The sequence below is a fragment of the Lagopus muta genome, chromosome 5 (assembly GCF_023343835.1).
Source record: "Lagopus muta isolate bLagMut1 chromosome 5, bLagMut1 primary, whole genome shotgun sequence".
Lineage (NCBI taxonomy): Eukaryota > Metazoa > Chordata > Aves > Galliformes > Phasianidae > Lagopus > Lagopus muta.
The window spans coordinates 18,106,807-18,122,652 of NC_064437.1; the positions used below are offsets into that span (position 1 = coordinate 18,106,807).

General features: G+C 40.9%; 2 protein-coding genes across 11 annotated transcripts in view; both read right to left on the reverse strand.

Moving 5' to 3' along the window:
- The window catches only part of CDC14A (cell division cycle 14A), a 54,858-nt gene extending 49,443 nt beyond the window's left edge, over window positions 1-5,415 (reverse strand). For 2 of the 5 annotated variants that reach the window (XR_007377106.1, XM_048945455.1), the window contains exons 1-2: window positions 5,020-5,414; window positions 4,615-4,705 (exon numbers count right to left, since the gene is read on the reverse strand). Coding sequence is in view for 4 of the 5 variants with exons in the window: in XM_048945455.1 (XP_048801412.1) it covers window positions 4,615-4,705; window positions 5,020-5,125 (197 nt within the window). In the remaining variant the exon portion in view is untranslated. Of the gene's footprint in view, window positions 1-4,614; window positions 4,706-5,019 lie in introns of all 5 variants that reach the window. The other 3 variants (XM_048945457.1, XM_048945458.1, XM_048945456.1) reach the window with 2 other exon arrangements.
- A 110-nt stretch (window positions 5,416-5,525) lies between these two features.
- EXTL2 (exostosin like glycosyltransferase 2) lies at window positions 5,526-15,844 on the reverse strand. 6 transcript variants are annotated; one of them, XM_048945484.1, is made up of 5 exons: window positions 13,980-14,870; window positions 12,655-13,082; window positions 11,083-11,153; window positions 10,350-10,503; window positions 5,526-10,250 (listed from the first exon to the last, which is right to left on the reverse strand). In XM_048945484.1, the coding sequence occupies exons 1-5, from the start codon at window positions 13,982-13,984 to the stop codon at window positions 10,012-10,014; spliced, it is 897 nt and encodes a 298-aa protein (XP_048801441.1). In that variant the 5' UTR covers window positions 13,985-14,870; the 3' UTR covers window positions 5,526-10,011. The 6 variants fall into 6 exon arrangements, with proteins under 6 accessions (XP_048801441.1, XP_048801438.1, XP_048801436.1 ...); XM_048945481.1 differs by adding an exon at window positions 15,758-15,844 and having other exon boundaries at window positions 5,527-10,503; window positions 13,980-14,050; XM_048945479.1 differs by adding an exon at window positions 15,417-15,527 and having other exon boundaries at window positions 5,527-10,503; window positions 13,980-14,050.
- Between the last annotated feature and the right edge of the window lie 2 nt (window positions 15,845-15,846).

Consider the following 15,846-nt stretch of genomic DNA (forward strand, 5'->3'; position numbering starts at 1 on the left):
TTTTCCATATGAATCACAGCACAGTTAATGTTGGAAGGCATGCCTAGAGGACACCTAGTGCAACCCCCCTGCTTAAGCATGGATACTGAGGATCACATCCAGACAACTCTTGGAACATCTCCACTCAGGGAAGCTCCATCTGGACAACCTGTGCCTCATTGCCTACACAGTAAAAGTGCTTCCTGATGTTCACGCAGAATCTCCTATTCCAGTTTGTACACACTGTCTCCTGTTGGCGCTGGGTACAACCAAGGAGTCTGGCTCTGTCCTGTTTGCACCCTCTGGTAAAGTTTACTTACTTGAGACTTCTTTGGGCTAAACAATCCTAGCTCTCTCAGTCTCTATTCATAGCAAAGATGCTCAAGTCTCTCCATCAACTTGGTGAAGGCGGCACAAAAGTGCACATAAAATTTATTAAATCAATACTGGAGAGTACATCTCAAATGCTAAGGTGCAGAGCTTCAGGAGTTTCAAATAAAATTATACCAGTAGCTCATATTCTAAGGAGAAGATGATACTCTCAGTTTCCAGACCTCCTGACTTCACTTGCAGTGAATTTAAAAGCAGTTATTTTAAGATGATAAAGGAAAAAGCTACAGTATTGTTATGGCCAATTTTTACGGAGGCCGTTAATAAAACATATTTATGAAGCTTCATTTCTCTATATATTTACATTCATACTGATAAAAGCTGGAAGCTAGGAAGTTTCTTAGACACGATGTGGTTTTGTCACTGTTTTTGTGGACTTGAACTCGCTAAGTAATCTTGGTCATTTGATAGTGAAGTTCAACTCTCCAAAAACTGGAAGTGAACAAGGAACTCTCTGTTCTCTGTTTGTTCCAACATGGCTAAGGTTTTCGTTTCCTTTCAACTGATATAAGCCACAAAAGGATGGTGAGTTCAGGTTTCCTATGCAAGTACCATTTTATAGGATAACCATAGAAAAGCAGCATTTTACACTGATCAAATAAACAAACTAACCCTTACTCAAATAATCAGAAAGAGAAGCTGCATATGTGTATGCAAAGAAGAAAACATGTCCTACAAGTTAAAGTCCAAAGAACACTCATTAAATGAAGACACAGTTTTGAATTTTATTGTATTTCTGATTGAACTCAGAAATATTGCTAACACTAAAACTGCTGTGGAATGAGCAAGTAACATACTGTGGCTTGAAGGCTGCATTGTAAAACATAGGATGCACAGGGAATATCATACTATTTACTTCTGCTGCTGCTCACCAAGTTTCAGATAAGATTTGCAAAAGCTGTTTATTAAAAAAAGATGTGAAGCTACAAGTGACCGAGTAAAAACACGGTGTATGAGAATTGTCATTATTATTTACAAAAAAAGTGATACTCCCAGTTTTAACTAACTTTTAGTTTTGCTTGAAAAATTTACACAACAATAGAAAGGATGTTACAAACTGTTTTGATGAAAAGATGTGACAGTGAAGTTAACCAGTCAAGTGTAATATTCCCAACCCAGATCCGTTTACTGAAAGGTAAAGCATGAAAGACACTATTCTTAGAGAAGAAAAAGCTTCTTATTCTTGCCTAACTCACTAATTGAGATCTTGCCAAGGCAAGGCTTGTCCATTTGCCAAATGACAGTCCTCATCAAGCTGGATTATTTCTCATTAACTCAGTTTTCCTGAAGCAATCATTACCTGCAATACATTATTCTGCAAGACTATTCTCTTGCATGTAGTACTGCAGACTTACTCAGGAGGTACCTCAAAGACTTTCAGAAAAAGACTGACAACATCTTACAGAAACAAAACAACTGGGTGGGGAGGGGAAGCTGTAAGAAGTCAGAGTTGCAAAAATTCATTCTAAATTCAAACAGGAAATTCGCATGCTATCACTTCTCTACGGCAACAGGTTCCAGTTTAAATTGCAGCATATGCAACTGAAACTGTGACAGTTCTACTGGTAAGCTCCCAATCAGATCACATTTGATATGTTCCAAAGCACACTGAAGTCATTTCATTTTTCAAAGTAGCAGCATTTAAATAAGATAATTTTATGAATTTGTTAAAACAAGTTTGTTAAAACAAATTCACTGGAGTTAAAACCGAAAGCTGAGCTACTCAAGACCACGTAATCACATTTTGGGTATAATCTGGTGATAAATCATGCAAGAGGAAGCGGTCAGACAAAAACTTCCAGACCCATCAAATTTAGTATTAGAGTACTTTTCTTTAACAGAGTACACTGTTAATTTACACTATTACTTCCTTATGTCTCATCAGGAGTAAGGAGAAAGAAAAGAACGAAGTGAAGCAGGAAGGAGATCAAGCACCACGTGACCCACTGATACGCTCTCTATAATCAGACTAACAACCCCATACTCGCATACTCATGAGGTTTTTAGACCATGTACTGCCCCAAAGAAAGCAAACTGACCCCACTATAGTCAGCTAAATTAATTTCTGCATCATTTCACAGTTTGAAGTATCACTAAAGATAGACCAGCCCAAAGAAAAGCAGCTTAGTTCCATACACGATGAAGTACCTCTGTCTAGTCACTAGTATGATACATCTTAACAAAACCAAATCAGCAAATAGCCATGTTAACACAGTTATTTACATACCTCATAGGTGCTGAGGATTCTGTGTCTGAACAGACATCTATTCTTCTCCTCTCAACTGATTGAACTAGCTCAATCACAAAGCAAAAGCAGCCAAGAAATTTTGATGAGGAAGAGCAGCACGGGTAGGCCATTTTGAATGAAGACTAGAAAATACCATTCTGAGGTACAACACCCCTAAGTTAACTTTCAAATTCCAATTCACTATCACATAAATATTTCCAATTACTTCCTCAGAAAGGCTGCATTTTTGAGAGAGCTATCAGGAGTCCCAACTTGGTGTTGGAAGTTGGGTTCTATCTATCACTGAGAGACAAACTTAGGTGTCAAGGCCTATTTTTGCTGCGCAGCCTGTGAAGTACAGCAGACAAACATTTAGCTCACTGAAAAGCACAAAGGGAACCCATAGTAGGTAGAACCAGCATTTTCCTAAGCTACCTGATTTGTATTTTATTTCTCTTTTCGCTAATAGCTTCCCAATTTCAGAAAGGTGCTGGTAAAAAACATAGCACGGTAACCCTGTCAGCATCTGCTTTTACTTCCCTGAGACTACAAGCCCCTTAGAGATGGGACTGAAAGGAAAAATAAGTAGAGTTTTTGACATGGTTTTACTATCAAATATCGCATACACTAATAGAGATGTACACCACATTGCAAATATCAATGGAAAATTTAGCACTGCTTATCTAGAAGAGCTAGGTTATTATACAGATGCATTCATGCCACCTGACAACTGTCACTTAGTTTCTACTTCATATTACATTTTACTATTTTGAGAATACAACAGGATGAGTACTGTTACTATATCAAAAATAGGATACCTTTAGAAACCATCCCAATAGACTACAAAGTGTCCACTCAGAAAGCATACCACAAGTTACATGCTTAAAGTCTTAAATACACCCTAGAAGATAATAGAAGAAAGCAAAGACTTCTTCATCTTGTTTATATGGTATTATGTTACATTCTGCTGCATGGTTAGCTGATACGCGGATTAAGGGGTACATTTATTGAATTTGCTTCAATGACTGTTACATAAAACACCCCCAACCCAAACAGGAAGCTACAAATGTTAACTTTGAGAAAGGATCATCAGGAGCTCCACTAAAAAATAGACAGCTGAAGACAATGAAGATTTAAATTGCATGTTTAAAACAAACAAACAAAAAAAAACCAAAAAAAAACAAAAAAAACAAGCAAACCACAACCTAGAACTGTAATCTTTGCATAGAAGATAAGCCACAAATTGAGGAAAACTACTATGCACCTTTACAAAAGCAGCACTGAAGTCACAGGGATAGGATGTGGTTGATACTCTTAAACCCACGGGGGAAAAAAAAAAGTTGCATTTTTCATGAAAGGATTTCTTTTTGTCCCTCTAGAAATACTATATAGTGTAAACCCTCTGTCAGGTGATAGACTGTGCAGAACAGCTATCTGAGAAGATAATCTAGAGCAATGACTTTGTAACTACAGCACAGAGCTATTACTTTGTTTTGTGTATATTTCATGTTCCTTTGTAGAACTCCACCCATAATCAAATTAACTGTTGATTTCCTGCTCTTTCAGTGTCTTCCAGGCAGTAGAAGCTGTTACTTCACATAATGCTTTCTCTTCTGTTTTAAAAAGCTACAAAAGCCAACAGGAAGTGCTATCTAAAAACTTTGAAATAAGTTGCAGATGTGATTCAAACACAAATCAAAGTTTTGCATTTGGATGATTCTGCAGGAAAGGTGATCACTTCATACTCCGGCTACAGGAGAACACAAGAACGATCTGTTTTTTCACACGCAGTCACACCAAGCAACCTTCTATTTAAGACACCATTTAATAAGATGTAATTAGTCCTAAGAGGTCTTCTCCAACTTATAATAGAGCTTGACAGCCCAGATACCCTCTGCCCTAGATCGGCTACGACGCAACTGCTCAGCCACCGCTTGGAGTTATTTTAGTAGCTCCGGAGGATTTTTAGATTTTTATTTATTTATTTATTTAAACCAAAAAAGCCGTTTAACACTTACTTCTCATAGACCAGTTCGTCGTCAGTACAGAAGTAGTGGGTGTTCGCCGTACTTTTGGGCTTATTCCGCAAAGTAGCGAAGTAGAGGCGATCTGAAAAACAGCGGACGGCCGCGTTGCGCAGAGCGGCCCGGGGCTCCCGCTGCGTCGGGCCTCTTCGGGAGCCGCCTCGGGCCCCGCGCTAGGCGCCGCTAAGCAACAGGTGCCGACCCGCAACCCGCCGAAAGCAGCGGAGGAAAAACTACTGAGGCGTTCCACACAGCGGCAGCGGGGCGGGCGGCTCAGGAGAACCGCGAGGCACAAGGGACCGACGGAGGCGGCCAAGTGCGCAGAGCGGCAGGAGGAAGGGGAGGGGGCCCGACGGAGGCAGCGGAGGCAGCGCAGCACAGCGCAGCCCCCGCTCTCACCTTTCACGAACTCGGAGGCTCCCCCCAGCACTTCGGAGGCGGCCGCCGCCGGCTCCATCTTAAACAGGGCGCGGAGCAGCGAGGCGCGGGGCGGCTCCGAGCTCATGGCGCTCCGGGGCAGCGCCGAGGCGCGCTCGCAGGGACGCGACCCGCCGCCCAGAGGAACCGCCCGCCACGGGCCACGCTGCCGGGAGCGCCGCCACCCGCATAGGAACTGGAGTGGGGGCGAGAGCCGGCTTCGGGACGCGGCGAGCCGCCGGGCGGGCGATAGCCCGCAGGGACCTCAGCTCCACCCCGGCCGGCTGGGAGCCGCCCCCTGGACAAAGCGGCCGCGGGCGGTTACCAGGCGACCAGCGGTGCTGTGGCGACGGCGATCCCGAGCCTTTGTCTCCGCCGGCCGGGACCGAGGTGGGCGGGCGTCCCCCTCGGCCCCCCCGGCCCCGCCCTCCGCCTCTCAGCTCCCCGGGTTTGCCAGGCACGGCCCCGCCCTCCGCCCGCGTCCCGCTGGAGTGCGGCCAGCCTCGACCCCGGACGGCGCCTCCGCGCCCCGCGGCGCTCCTTTCTGCTCCGTCCCTGCCCCGGGGCTGCGCTCTGCGGAGCGGCCCGAAGAAACACAGTGCTCCGGTACGCGGCTCGAGAGATCTGAGACGGCGGGGGCGAGCCGAGCTAGTATCTCCCCGGCGAGGAGTGGACGTGAGCGAGCCGACGGGCCGGGCAAAAGCCGCCTCGGTGCAGGAAGGGGCATAGGGAAGTACCGCGCAGGACCAGGAGAGCCCTTTCCTCACACCCCGAGCTGGGACCCATGTTTGCGAAGCCCGGGCCCGGCAGGCGCTACCTTCTCGTCTGATGGACAGGCAGACCCACCAATCACACGCTGCCTTCCCAACTCTCCTGCCTATGAGCGGCGCACACAGAAGAAAGGGCTGCTCCCGGCCACGCCCCTCGGGCGGGTATCACCTCGACAGCGCCCCTTCCCGCCTCCGGGGATCGCCGCGGTCCGCGCAGTGTGTGAGGAGCTCCGAGGCGGGAACGGGGCCCTGAGGGCACCGCAGCCTTAGCGTGTAGAACTCCTAACACGTTGGGTCGGGATTCCCTTTCACTGAGAAGCTACGTAGCGGCAAGACATTTTGCACACGCTGCTAAGTCTGTGGTAACACTACGCTAGGTTTTTTTTTTGGTTTTTTTTTTTTTTTTTTTTTTTAGTGAAAGATTGACTTCTGGGGGTTGAATCTCAATAGCTGAACAAGCCTATAATTTAATTAACCAACTGCTGAATAACCGCCTTTTCAAAGCATTCCGTTAGAAGAGCCTTTCCTCCACCCATCTCTTCAGAAGGAGCCTGTAAGTGCCACAGACAGCTCATCCCCACACCCAAACACCAGAGAGCAGCACAGGAGACCTGCTCTCATAAGAAGAAAAAAGGATGCTGCTCTTCCCCAAAGAAAAGAAGAGAAATACCTTAAAAAGACATTACAACATAAAGTCCTACTCAGCTCTGAGGCCTGTGTTGTTGCCACCACTTTTTGTAACAAAAACAATTGTTACTGCCATTTCATACCCTTCTATGTGCTGCAGGTGAGGCCAAACAGCACTGCAAAGCACTCCCCTCTTCCATTTTTAAGCTGTGCTTAAATACTACAGGAAGCACTTCTCATGCATTTATTAGTTTCACAATTTCTTACTTACTTTTGGTACTACTCTAATAATTCCTATCTTCATTCCTATACTTTTTTTTTTTTTCTTCATAGCTCCAGAACACAAATATGACTCTCTTTGAACCTCCATGAACTTAGGTAAGGAACATCACTCTAAGTACTCTTTTGTGGAAGATGCTTGCAAGGCCATAGTCATGTGTTAGAACTAAGTTGAAAAAGGTTGTTGTGGGGTATTGTTTGCCTGTCATGTAAATCAACATGCTCATCCTTTAATATGCCTCTCTTTTCCACTTTTATCCTTAAATAAATCACATACTCCATATTTCATTCACAATCAAGGTCTTGGGGTAGAAATTCTCTAAGGAGCAGATTCATAACCATACCCCCCTAGCATCCCCCTTACTCTACAAGTCAGTGCAACATACATTTCTAAGCACATGCCACACTATGTGTTGAGAGTACATATGATCACACTCAGAGGAACTTCAATTGAGGTACCTTTGCCAATAGAAGGAAAGATGGAACAGTGTAACAAGGTTCATACCCAGTATCTAGAATCTGAAGCTAGTTTTGTGCTTAAGTCTATTCTTTGCAAATACATCTTAGCTAGGTTGGTATATCTGGGATACATATATGTTTGTACACAGCTAGCAACTGAAGTCCCACTATCAAAAACTGTTCTCACAGATGGCTTGCATGTCTTCGGCAAGATCACAAACATTCCTTTGGTTGCATGCAGATATAGTTAGTGGCAATTAGATACATTTTAAGCACAGAAGTACTTAGTCTCTCTTCTCCCCTGTGAATATGTACTAAATAGTAATGGATTTTTAGATCTAGCATTTCCTCTTAGCTTTTATAGTATGACTAAGCCTTTTAAAATGCTTTCAGAATGTTTTCACCTCATACTTTTCATTATAATCACTTCCAAATGCTATTTCTAACATTTGATCAAGCCTACAGTGACATCTTGTGGCTTTTTTTTTTCTTAAACTATAGAAGCAATCTTGTAGCCTTATTGCAATTTCAGGACTGAAACCTCTTTAAAAATTACAGAATTGTATTTATCAATAATTTGAAAGTAGTTTGATTTTTTTTTCAGTAAAAGATTCCTTAAGTATGTATTTCAGATTCCACTTATAAAACCCATGTCACACAAACACTGATTTCTACAGAAAACTCAGAGGCAGTGATAAATGTTTAGATTCCAAATACTTCCAAATGACATCTACACAAGCTCTTACCACAATAAAAAAAATTGTTAATATTTAAATTGTTAGTAAAATATCTCAAAGAATATCAAGGTACTTCTATAACCATCAAGGGACAAATTCATTACTTATAAAAAAACATTAGCTTTTAAAACGAAGAAACCTCTTTTGTTCCTAAGCAAAATGAATAATGGCTAGACCTGAAGCCTGATCTTTGAACTTTTTGGTTCACTTGTTTCAGGTGGTGGTTTGTTTTTTTTTTTTTAATATTTGTACTATTAGTTGTCACACATAAACCTTACCTAAATTAAATAATCATATGCCAACAAATACCTGTAATATTTTTTTTTTTAATTTTTAAATGAGCTCTTGGTACTGCTCATCTGTGTTGAACTTATGAGCTTATTTCAGACATCTAACACTGAAAATTTGGTCAAAACTTTGTGAAATAAATACAGAACAATTCTATTAATATATTTTATTTGACAAAGGTACAAATAAATTTACCAGAACAATATAAGCTTTTCTATTTCTATTCATTCCTTCACTGACACAGAAGAGCTCCCTGCTAAAAAACAACAAAAGACAAAAAAAAACCCAAACAATCCCTTTTTCCTCAAAAAAAAAAAAAAAAAAAAAGAGAAAGAAAAAAGGCCAAAATTAAGATTTGGCTGAGTTGACAGTTCACTTCACAATTTAAAAGGTAAAATACAACTAAAATAGTGAAAATGTAGCAGATAATTCTGCACAGAACAGAAATTAAAGATGACCAATAAATGAATGAAATGCAGGAAGCTACTACTAGTCAAGCTGCACTTCTAGAAATCTCACATAGTTCTGTTCAGATTTTACTTATCACTACAGCCCAGTAAATACAATTTATAACAAAAGTGAACAGACTTAAAGCTGATATATGAAGCTTGCTTTTTTCCTTAAGTCTTATAGAAATAAGAAATATAGAAGTTATTAAAAAATAGCTCTTTCTTGCCACTGATCAAGCCACATAATTCAAAGATAATAGTCCAGCCCTGTCACATAGCACTGTACCTTAAAACACTGTTTTACACATTCATTGCACATTTTAATTCTGTTGTCATAGCTGCCAAAACAGAGATAAAAGAAAGCAAGAAGTAATCTTTCATGTGAAAGATTGGTTTTAAAAAAAAGTAGACCTGTAATATTACAAAATGTACAAACTAGAAAAAATGTAGAGCAGCATGCTTTCATTAGCAATTGTACAGAAAACATTTTAGAAGATTTACTTGGGCATATTTTTTTTTTTTTTTAAACAAAATACACACAATATACCAAAAGCGAACTAAATACTAAAGATAGTATTGATAAACAATCTCATGGACTTGACTGCATATATAATTTTCATATTTTATGTATTCAAGTGTTTCTTTCATTTCCAATTGCTAAGTTTTACCTTTCAACTGTTTACAATGTTTCAGCAACTCTAGGAGAATTATTAATAAGAATAAAGCTCTAGCAAAGAGATCCTTCTTCACTGCCTCAGCAGTAGTGGATATTGTATGCAATGGTTTTAGGACTGAGATCTGCTTTGATTGGGTATTCTTGTGGTTTGCCTTCACAGCAGCTTCAGGAACATTCAGATGTAAAGGAGTTTTGTACAGCAATCTAGGAGCCTAGCCTGTTTGTTGTAGCCCTTTTACAGTTTCAGTAGGAAATGTGTGGAGAAGGAGAAGGGAAGCAGGGGAAGGAAGCATCTCCACACAAAACAAAACTAAGTTTACTTAGCTAGGTACACAGTAAAAATAAAAAAGTCAGATTATGATCACTGAACATTTTTGGGTACATTTTTGGCTGCGTGTTTCTGAAGAAGTGGCCTAGTTGTAAACACTTCTCAGGTTGTGGGAAGAAGAAGATTTTATTATGACTAACCACTAAGATATATATATATATATATATATATTTTTAAAATTCTGAAAATTTACCTTGGTGATTGGTAAGAAAGAGTGGGAGGGGGGAACAACATAAAATGCCACATGAAAGAAACTCAGAGGCTGCAAGTAAGGAGAGCCAAGATGCAGTAATCACACTTTCTTTCCTTGTACTTGGTACAGCTCACTGAGTATCATCATCTAACCCCTTAAATCATTGGTTTATACTTTACTTTTGTGATTGGCATAATTAGGAAACCCAAACTGGGAAATCATTATATTAGAATATTTTAAAGGCATGCCATCATAAATATTAACCAATTTATTTACACAGTAAGATCTCTGTAACAAATGCTCTGCTCGGTGCCACATCCCAGAATAGCCACTGTTAGTGTCTTTCTCTAAATTTCTTATATCAACGGGCTTCACAAACACTCCTGAAGGCTTTCCAGTATTCTTTGCTACCAGAAAATTCATGGCAATATCATCACAATTTTGAGTTTCATCTATTAAAGCGTAAACAGCTTCTGGTTGTCTTTGAAAGTCTTCTAAATACTTACAGTGAAAAAACGCTGCACCAATAAGAACCATAGAATATTGATCTCCATTTCCAAATGTTGGGTTCTGCAGTTCAAAGCTGCCATAACTGTATACACCTGAAGGAGTAGAAATGTGCTTTCTAGGAATGAATCCCACTATATGTTCTGGAAATTGCTGAAAGAAAAAGAAATTGAAAATACACAAATGAAGAGCACTCTGTGATGTCAAAAGACATTACATATTTCTATGCAGGACTTGATCTTTTTCTTTTTTTTTTCTTCTTTTTTTTTAAATGAGAGGAGCATAAGCTTACAGTCAGAAAAGAGAGAACAAAACTGTTGGCATGCACTCCTTCAACCTACAGGAGCATTGCATTTAAGTACAATTTTACAAAATTGATGTAATTCACCTCATTCCATACCTATCTTCAGTTTGCAGCTGCATACTTGGCAATCAACTCTTAGAGAAAACACTTTTGGTTGTGTTTTGAAGCACACTCATAACTTAAGTTCAGCAATCAGCAGCTAATGCATGCATATATAAGAAGAATTACAAGTTTGAAAACTAGAGATTACAAATATAAGGAATGTAGAAGAATATTTCCACAAGTTCTATCTAATCTTTGTGCATTTTAAAATCTAATTTAAGAAAAGCAATGGTAGAACACTATGATATAGTACTACTCTTTCTAATTAAAGCCATTAATCTCAATTGTAACTCACAAATGCTGCCTGCTAAGGTAGAAAACATTACCTGCCAAACAGAAAAGGCAAAAGTAAGGTCATGAGCACTGACAAGTGTATCATCATCCATCATTAAAACAGCTAAAGAAAAAGAAAGTTTAATTAAAGGATTGAAATACATGGGCACAGCATGCAATGCAGTACTTGACAAACTATGAAGTTCCTATAACAAGTAAACTATATTGATGATCTGAATAATTTCATTAGTCTTGTGCAATATACAGCTAAAAAGTTAAATACCATTCTTTAGTGAATGAAATTTATAAGGAATTTTAAGTACAAAGTTTTTTACCCACCTCCTCCCTATTTGCAAATTCTAGATAAGCAAACTTAATAAAGTGCATTAACAACATTTAATACGATTAATAATAAATGAAAAAAATTCTTGCTTTAAGTTACAAACAAAAGACTATTAGAAGAGAGAAGATATTCTTACATCCCAATTCCAGAGACATTAAAGTCTCTACATTTACAGTCAGCACAATCTTATTATCATTTAAAAGACAATCAACAACAACAAAAAAAACACTGGGGAAAATGAAGTCTCTAATATCCTACTAGCAGACACAGGTTGAGGTATGTCAAGAAGAAAACAGTAAGTAAAGCTACCCTTACTAATTACAAGTAATGCTAGGTCTGTAATGCAACTTTTTTTTTTTTCCCCCCCAGTTGAAACAAATAGGCCTTACTGTTGTGCTTCTCCCAGAAACAGCTTGGGAAGAATATTTAGATGAACAGCCAAAGACCAGGGAAAATATTGTTAAGAAGTATATGTGGTTTGAACTGAAAAAAATCAGGCAAGAAAATAAGTTCATCTGAATAGCAGAATAGGATTAAGAACCTTGCCTTAAAATTAATGGATTAAATCAAACAAATGGTATAAGCCTAAATTGAGAGACTCAAAAAACATGCACATTATGAGTTTCAGTTTGCACTAACATAAGAAGAGAAACTGAACTACTTACCCTTACTAAACAAACGCAATAAAGAACAGATATAGTTGCAAAACCCAACAAAACGCATAAGGCATCTCTTCCTTTTACTCTTGCTAGAAGGCTCCTATCCTACTACTACCTAAATACTATTACACAAGCCACTTTTGTATCATCTATAGTCTACTAAACAGCTCAACAATTCCAAGGTTTACTACAAAGCACAACTCAGACTGTCTCTCTTTTATAGCACTGTAGGGGAACTGTTCGGTCAGGCTCCTGCTGAAGAGGTGTGGCTGGCCCAAGTACAGGCAAATTGTTTGCACCTGTGCAGCTCACCTGACCATAAGGGGTGGATCTAGGGTGGAACTCATAGGCTCATATAAGGGCCAGCCTCTAAAGAGAGAATATCTCTTAGGGCTAGGCTGCTTCCTGGAGTGTGTTGTGTAGTCAGAGCAGCTCTGTTGGCAGTTGGGTGAGTTTAACAGTTCAGTTTTCCTTTCTTTATGTTACTCTTTGCCTATCTGTAAATGCTTCACCTGGTGTTGCTAAGAACCTGTAAAGAGCAATTTTGCTTCTTTATGAGATGACCAAGCATATAGTTTTTATGTATAAAAATACAACTAAAAGTAAGATGACTTGCTTGTTACCTTTTGTTTCCAGCTCAGGAAAGTTCTGGAGTCTGTTCCTCATGCGATTTACGGATTGAGCTTTAAAAATAACAGGAACAGGATGAGGGCCTAAGGAATTCCACATCTTTTCTGGCATCTTCTCTCCAATGTTGTTCCACACAACAATTACTTTATGTAAATGGGGGATGGCTTGGTAATGATTTAAAAGCTTTAGTAGTAAGTCAGTTCTGTTATATGTCTGCATGATAAGAGTAAATGAATCTTCTGCAGGCTGACTCTGGGTTTTTGATTCCCTTTTAAAATTAAGTATTTTGTCATCTTTGATACTGGGGAGCAAAGCTGTTAAAGCTCCTGCCACAAGAAGTAAGATGATGATCACCACAGAAGTAAAGCGTAGTAGGCGGATTCCCATAACTCTTCCTGGAAGCTTACAGAGGTAAAAATACCTTTAAAAGAAGTGACAGAAAAGGAAAACTTATTAATCCCACATACAGATATCTTTTTTCTTTGAGCAAAGTTTGCATAACCCTAAATTCATTCAGGTAAACAAATGACTATATAATAAGAGAATTCTAGGACTTCAGTCAATTTTCTCTATTGAGAGATACTTCTGGTAATTAATTTTTAATGTCTACTTGCCTTTAACATTCACTTTTTGTTAATTTTTGCAGAACAGTGAAATACAAAGTCAACTTAAAGTAATACTTTAGATTGCCATCTCTTAATTTTTCAGTAGCGTTTTTGACTGAACATTCATACTCCTCACCCAACACATCCACCTGAAAATAGAAAACATTTGAACAGGATTCCAGCACTGTGCAAGCTGTGCCTTAGTTGGGAAAGGGGAGATCTGGTGCCTGCTACTGAGGCACCTTTTGCCACTGTTGTAGAAGGCAGGGGTTTCTGGATTCTCCTGCTTTTGGAGCTATGTAGGGGACTTTACAAAGTGGCTCCTACAAAGGTAGTCTCTTCTATTAAGAGCTTCTTAGGTGGTCTCAGTTCTTGAGGCCTCAGCAAGACGTGTCAGTCACTGCATCCCACTATTAGTACCTCAAGTGATGTGTCATTCACAGCTGTTCCTCTTCCCCTAGTTGTGTGGTTGGTACGCTCTGGATATGTGATAAATATTCTAAGCTACTATTAAGGAGTTATTTACCTGTAAATATTACACATTACTCCGCTATATTTTCAGGCTTTCATTGCAGAATTCTAGTTAAATGAAGTGATCCAGAACAGTCTCAGCAGTTAAAATTCTTGTTTCTTCACAAGCTTTGATCACTCTTTTCTACAGTGCATAGACAGTGTCTGATATGAATTATATTATTTAAAAAAACTGAACTTACCTCATTATTGCCAGATGGGATTGGTTCCTCCCTGTTGTTTTTTAAAGGACATTCGCTTGTGTTCTTTTAATCTGCTGGAAATTAAAAGGAATTGCAATTGACAATAAACAGCTAACATCCATGCTACTCTATATTTTTTTGCGTTTTAACATTCTTTTTGCTTACTGATTGCAGTGAATGTTCTTGACAATTACCCAATCCCTTTTCCTATTGCTCAGATGAGTAATTGTCTGTGCCTGTCAACGAACTTTCCCAAAACAAACTGTTAAGCCAGTTGGTTAGAAAAGAACTCAAATGCATTACTTTTCACCGGGAACCACTGATAAAAAACATTTGGCTACCACACTAAGCCAAGTAGTCCCAGTAATGGTTCCTTTGTTTCTGGCCCATCCCCTTCAGGCTCTCTTCCTACTGAATGCACCAGATGCATTACAGACTTAAAGTACACAGCCTGTTTTTCCTACTGGGTATGCCAGGTAGCAGAATGGAAAGCAAGTCAGTGCAAATACAGGAAGTAAGGATTACACAAGAATACAGGGCAATAACCCAATAAACCTGTATTTGTTTCTTTGGTCGTTGGAGGTAATTTTAGTTTTTTAAAACCAGTTGAACAAAGAAAGGGAGTATTTTCATTTAAGAATGGTACTATGACAATTTAGAGAGCAAGAAATTGCTTAATAGTTTTTAAAATGTGGGATTTCACAGTAGTTGATGAGACTGAATGCCCACATAATAATGCATGTATGCCCACAGCCCCTCAGTCAGCATTCCTATGTTTTCCTGAGCCTGAGGTCCACTTCTATCACTATCTAAATTTGTGAAGCTGCAGAAGTTGCTGAAACCATTCCTGAAATTAACCCGTTTTGGTTGCTTTGCCTTACAGTATATACAGATGTGCTGTGCTCCTAGGAACAGCTGGCAGCAGCTGCTGCACTTTGCTGAAGCCCAGCATGCTTTTGTTATATGTGAGTTACAGAGATGAGCCCTAAGTTCTCTTCCTCCCGTTGCCATCTGTTCCAGCGGTACTTAACGACACTACAGTGACAATTAATCAGCACAAGTGTAAAAGCACGTGGAAATCTAAACGTTGTTAACTGTGATAATGAAGTCTTTCAGCTTTCCATATCTTCTTACTGAATTGCATATTAATAATGAGCAGGAGTTGTGTTTCGTAGTAGCTAGTTAGCTGTCGATACAAAATTTGCCGAATCGGCTTTGCAGTGCTTCCCAGTCGGAAAGCACCGTGATCAGCTTTGACAATTAAGTTACGAAATCGTAACGCGGAATGAAAAACAAAACAGTGCCCCTGCGGGACACTGTCCCCTGCGGGACGCCCCTTCGGACCAGAACCGGCGCAAACACGATGTGGAAGCCGACGCGCAGAGTCTCAACCCTCGCTCCGAGAGCGTTACCGCAGCTCCCCACAGCCTCGCCTACCCGCTGAGCCCCGCACGGCCGGGCCCGGCGCCGCAGCTCAGCCGCTCCGCTGATTCGGGGACGGCCCGGCGGCAGCGCCAGCACGGCAGCGCCGCCGCGCCCGCTTCCTGTAAGCGGCCCGCGCTTCCTGCCGGCCGCCGCGGGCAGCGCGAACTCGGCCGTGGCGCAGCCTGCGGGGCGCAGCCCGCTGGGGCGCAGGGCGGGGCGGGCGCTTTCTGTAGGGACGCCGCAACGGCCAGTTCGGGAGCAGCGGGCGCCGGGACTGCGGCGCATCGGAAGCGTTTTAAGCGTGACGCCGAGGGACGGCCGGCGCGGGAGCAGCGAGGGCGCGTTCGGCTTACGAGTTTTGTAAGCGGCCGCCGCGCCACCTTGCCCCCCGGCGGCCGGACCGCGCCGCCACCTCGGCAAAAAGCGCCCCGCCCCGACGCGG

Bases quoted from the DNA above. Each gene is read 5' to 3' on its own strand.
- EXTL2 (XM_048945481.1), bottom strand. The intron at 11,154-12,654 runs GTAACAAGCAAG...CTTTTTCTTTAG, and splicing joins TCCTGAGCTGGAAACAAAAG to CTGTTTTAATGATGGATGAT. The intron at 10,504-11,082 runs GTAATGTTTTCT...TTTTTCTTTCAG, and splicing joins TTGCCTTTTCTGTTTGGCAG to CAATTTCCAGAACATATAGT.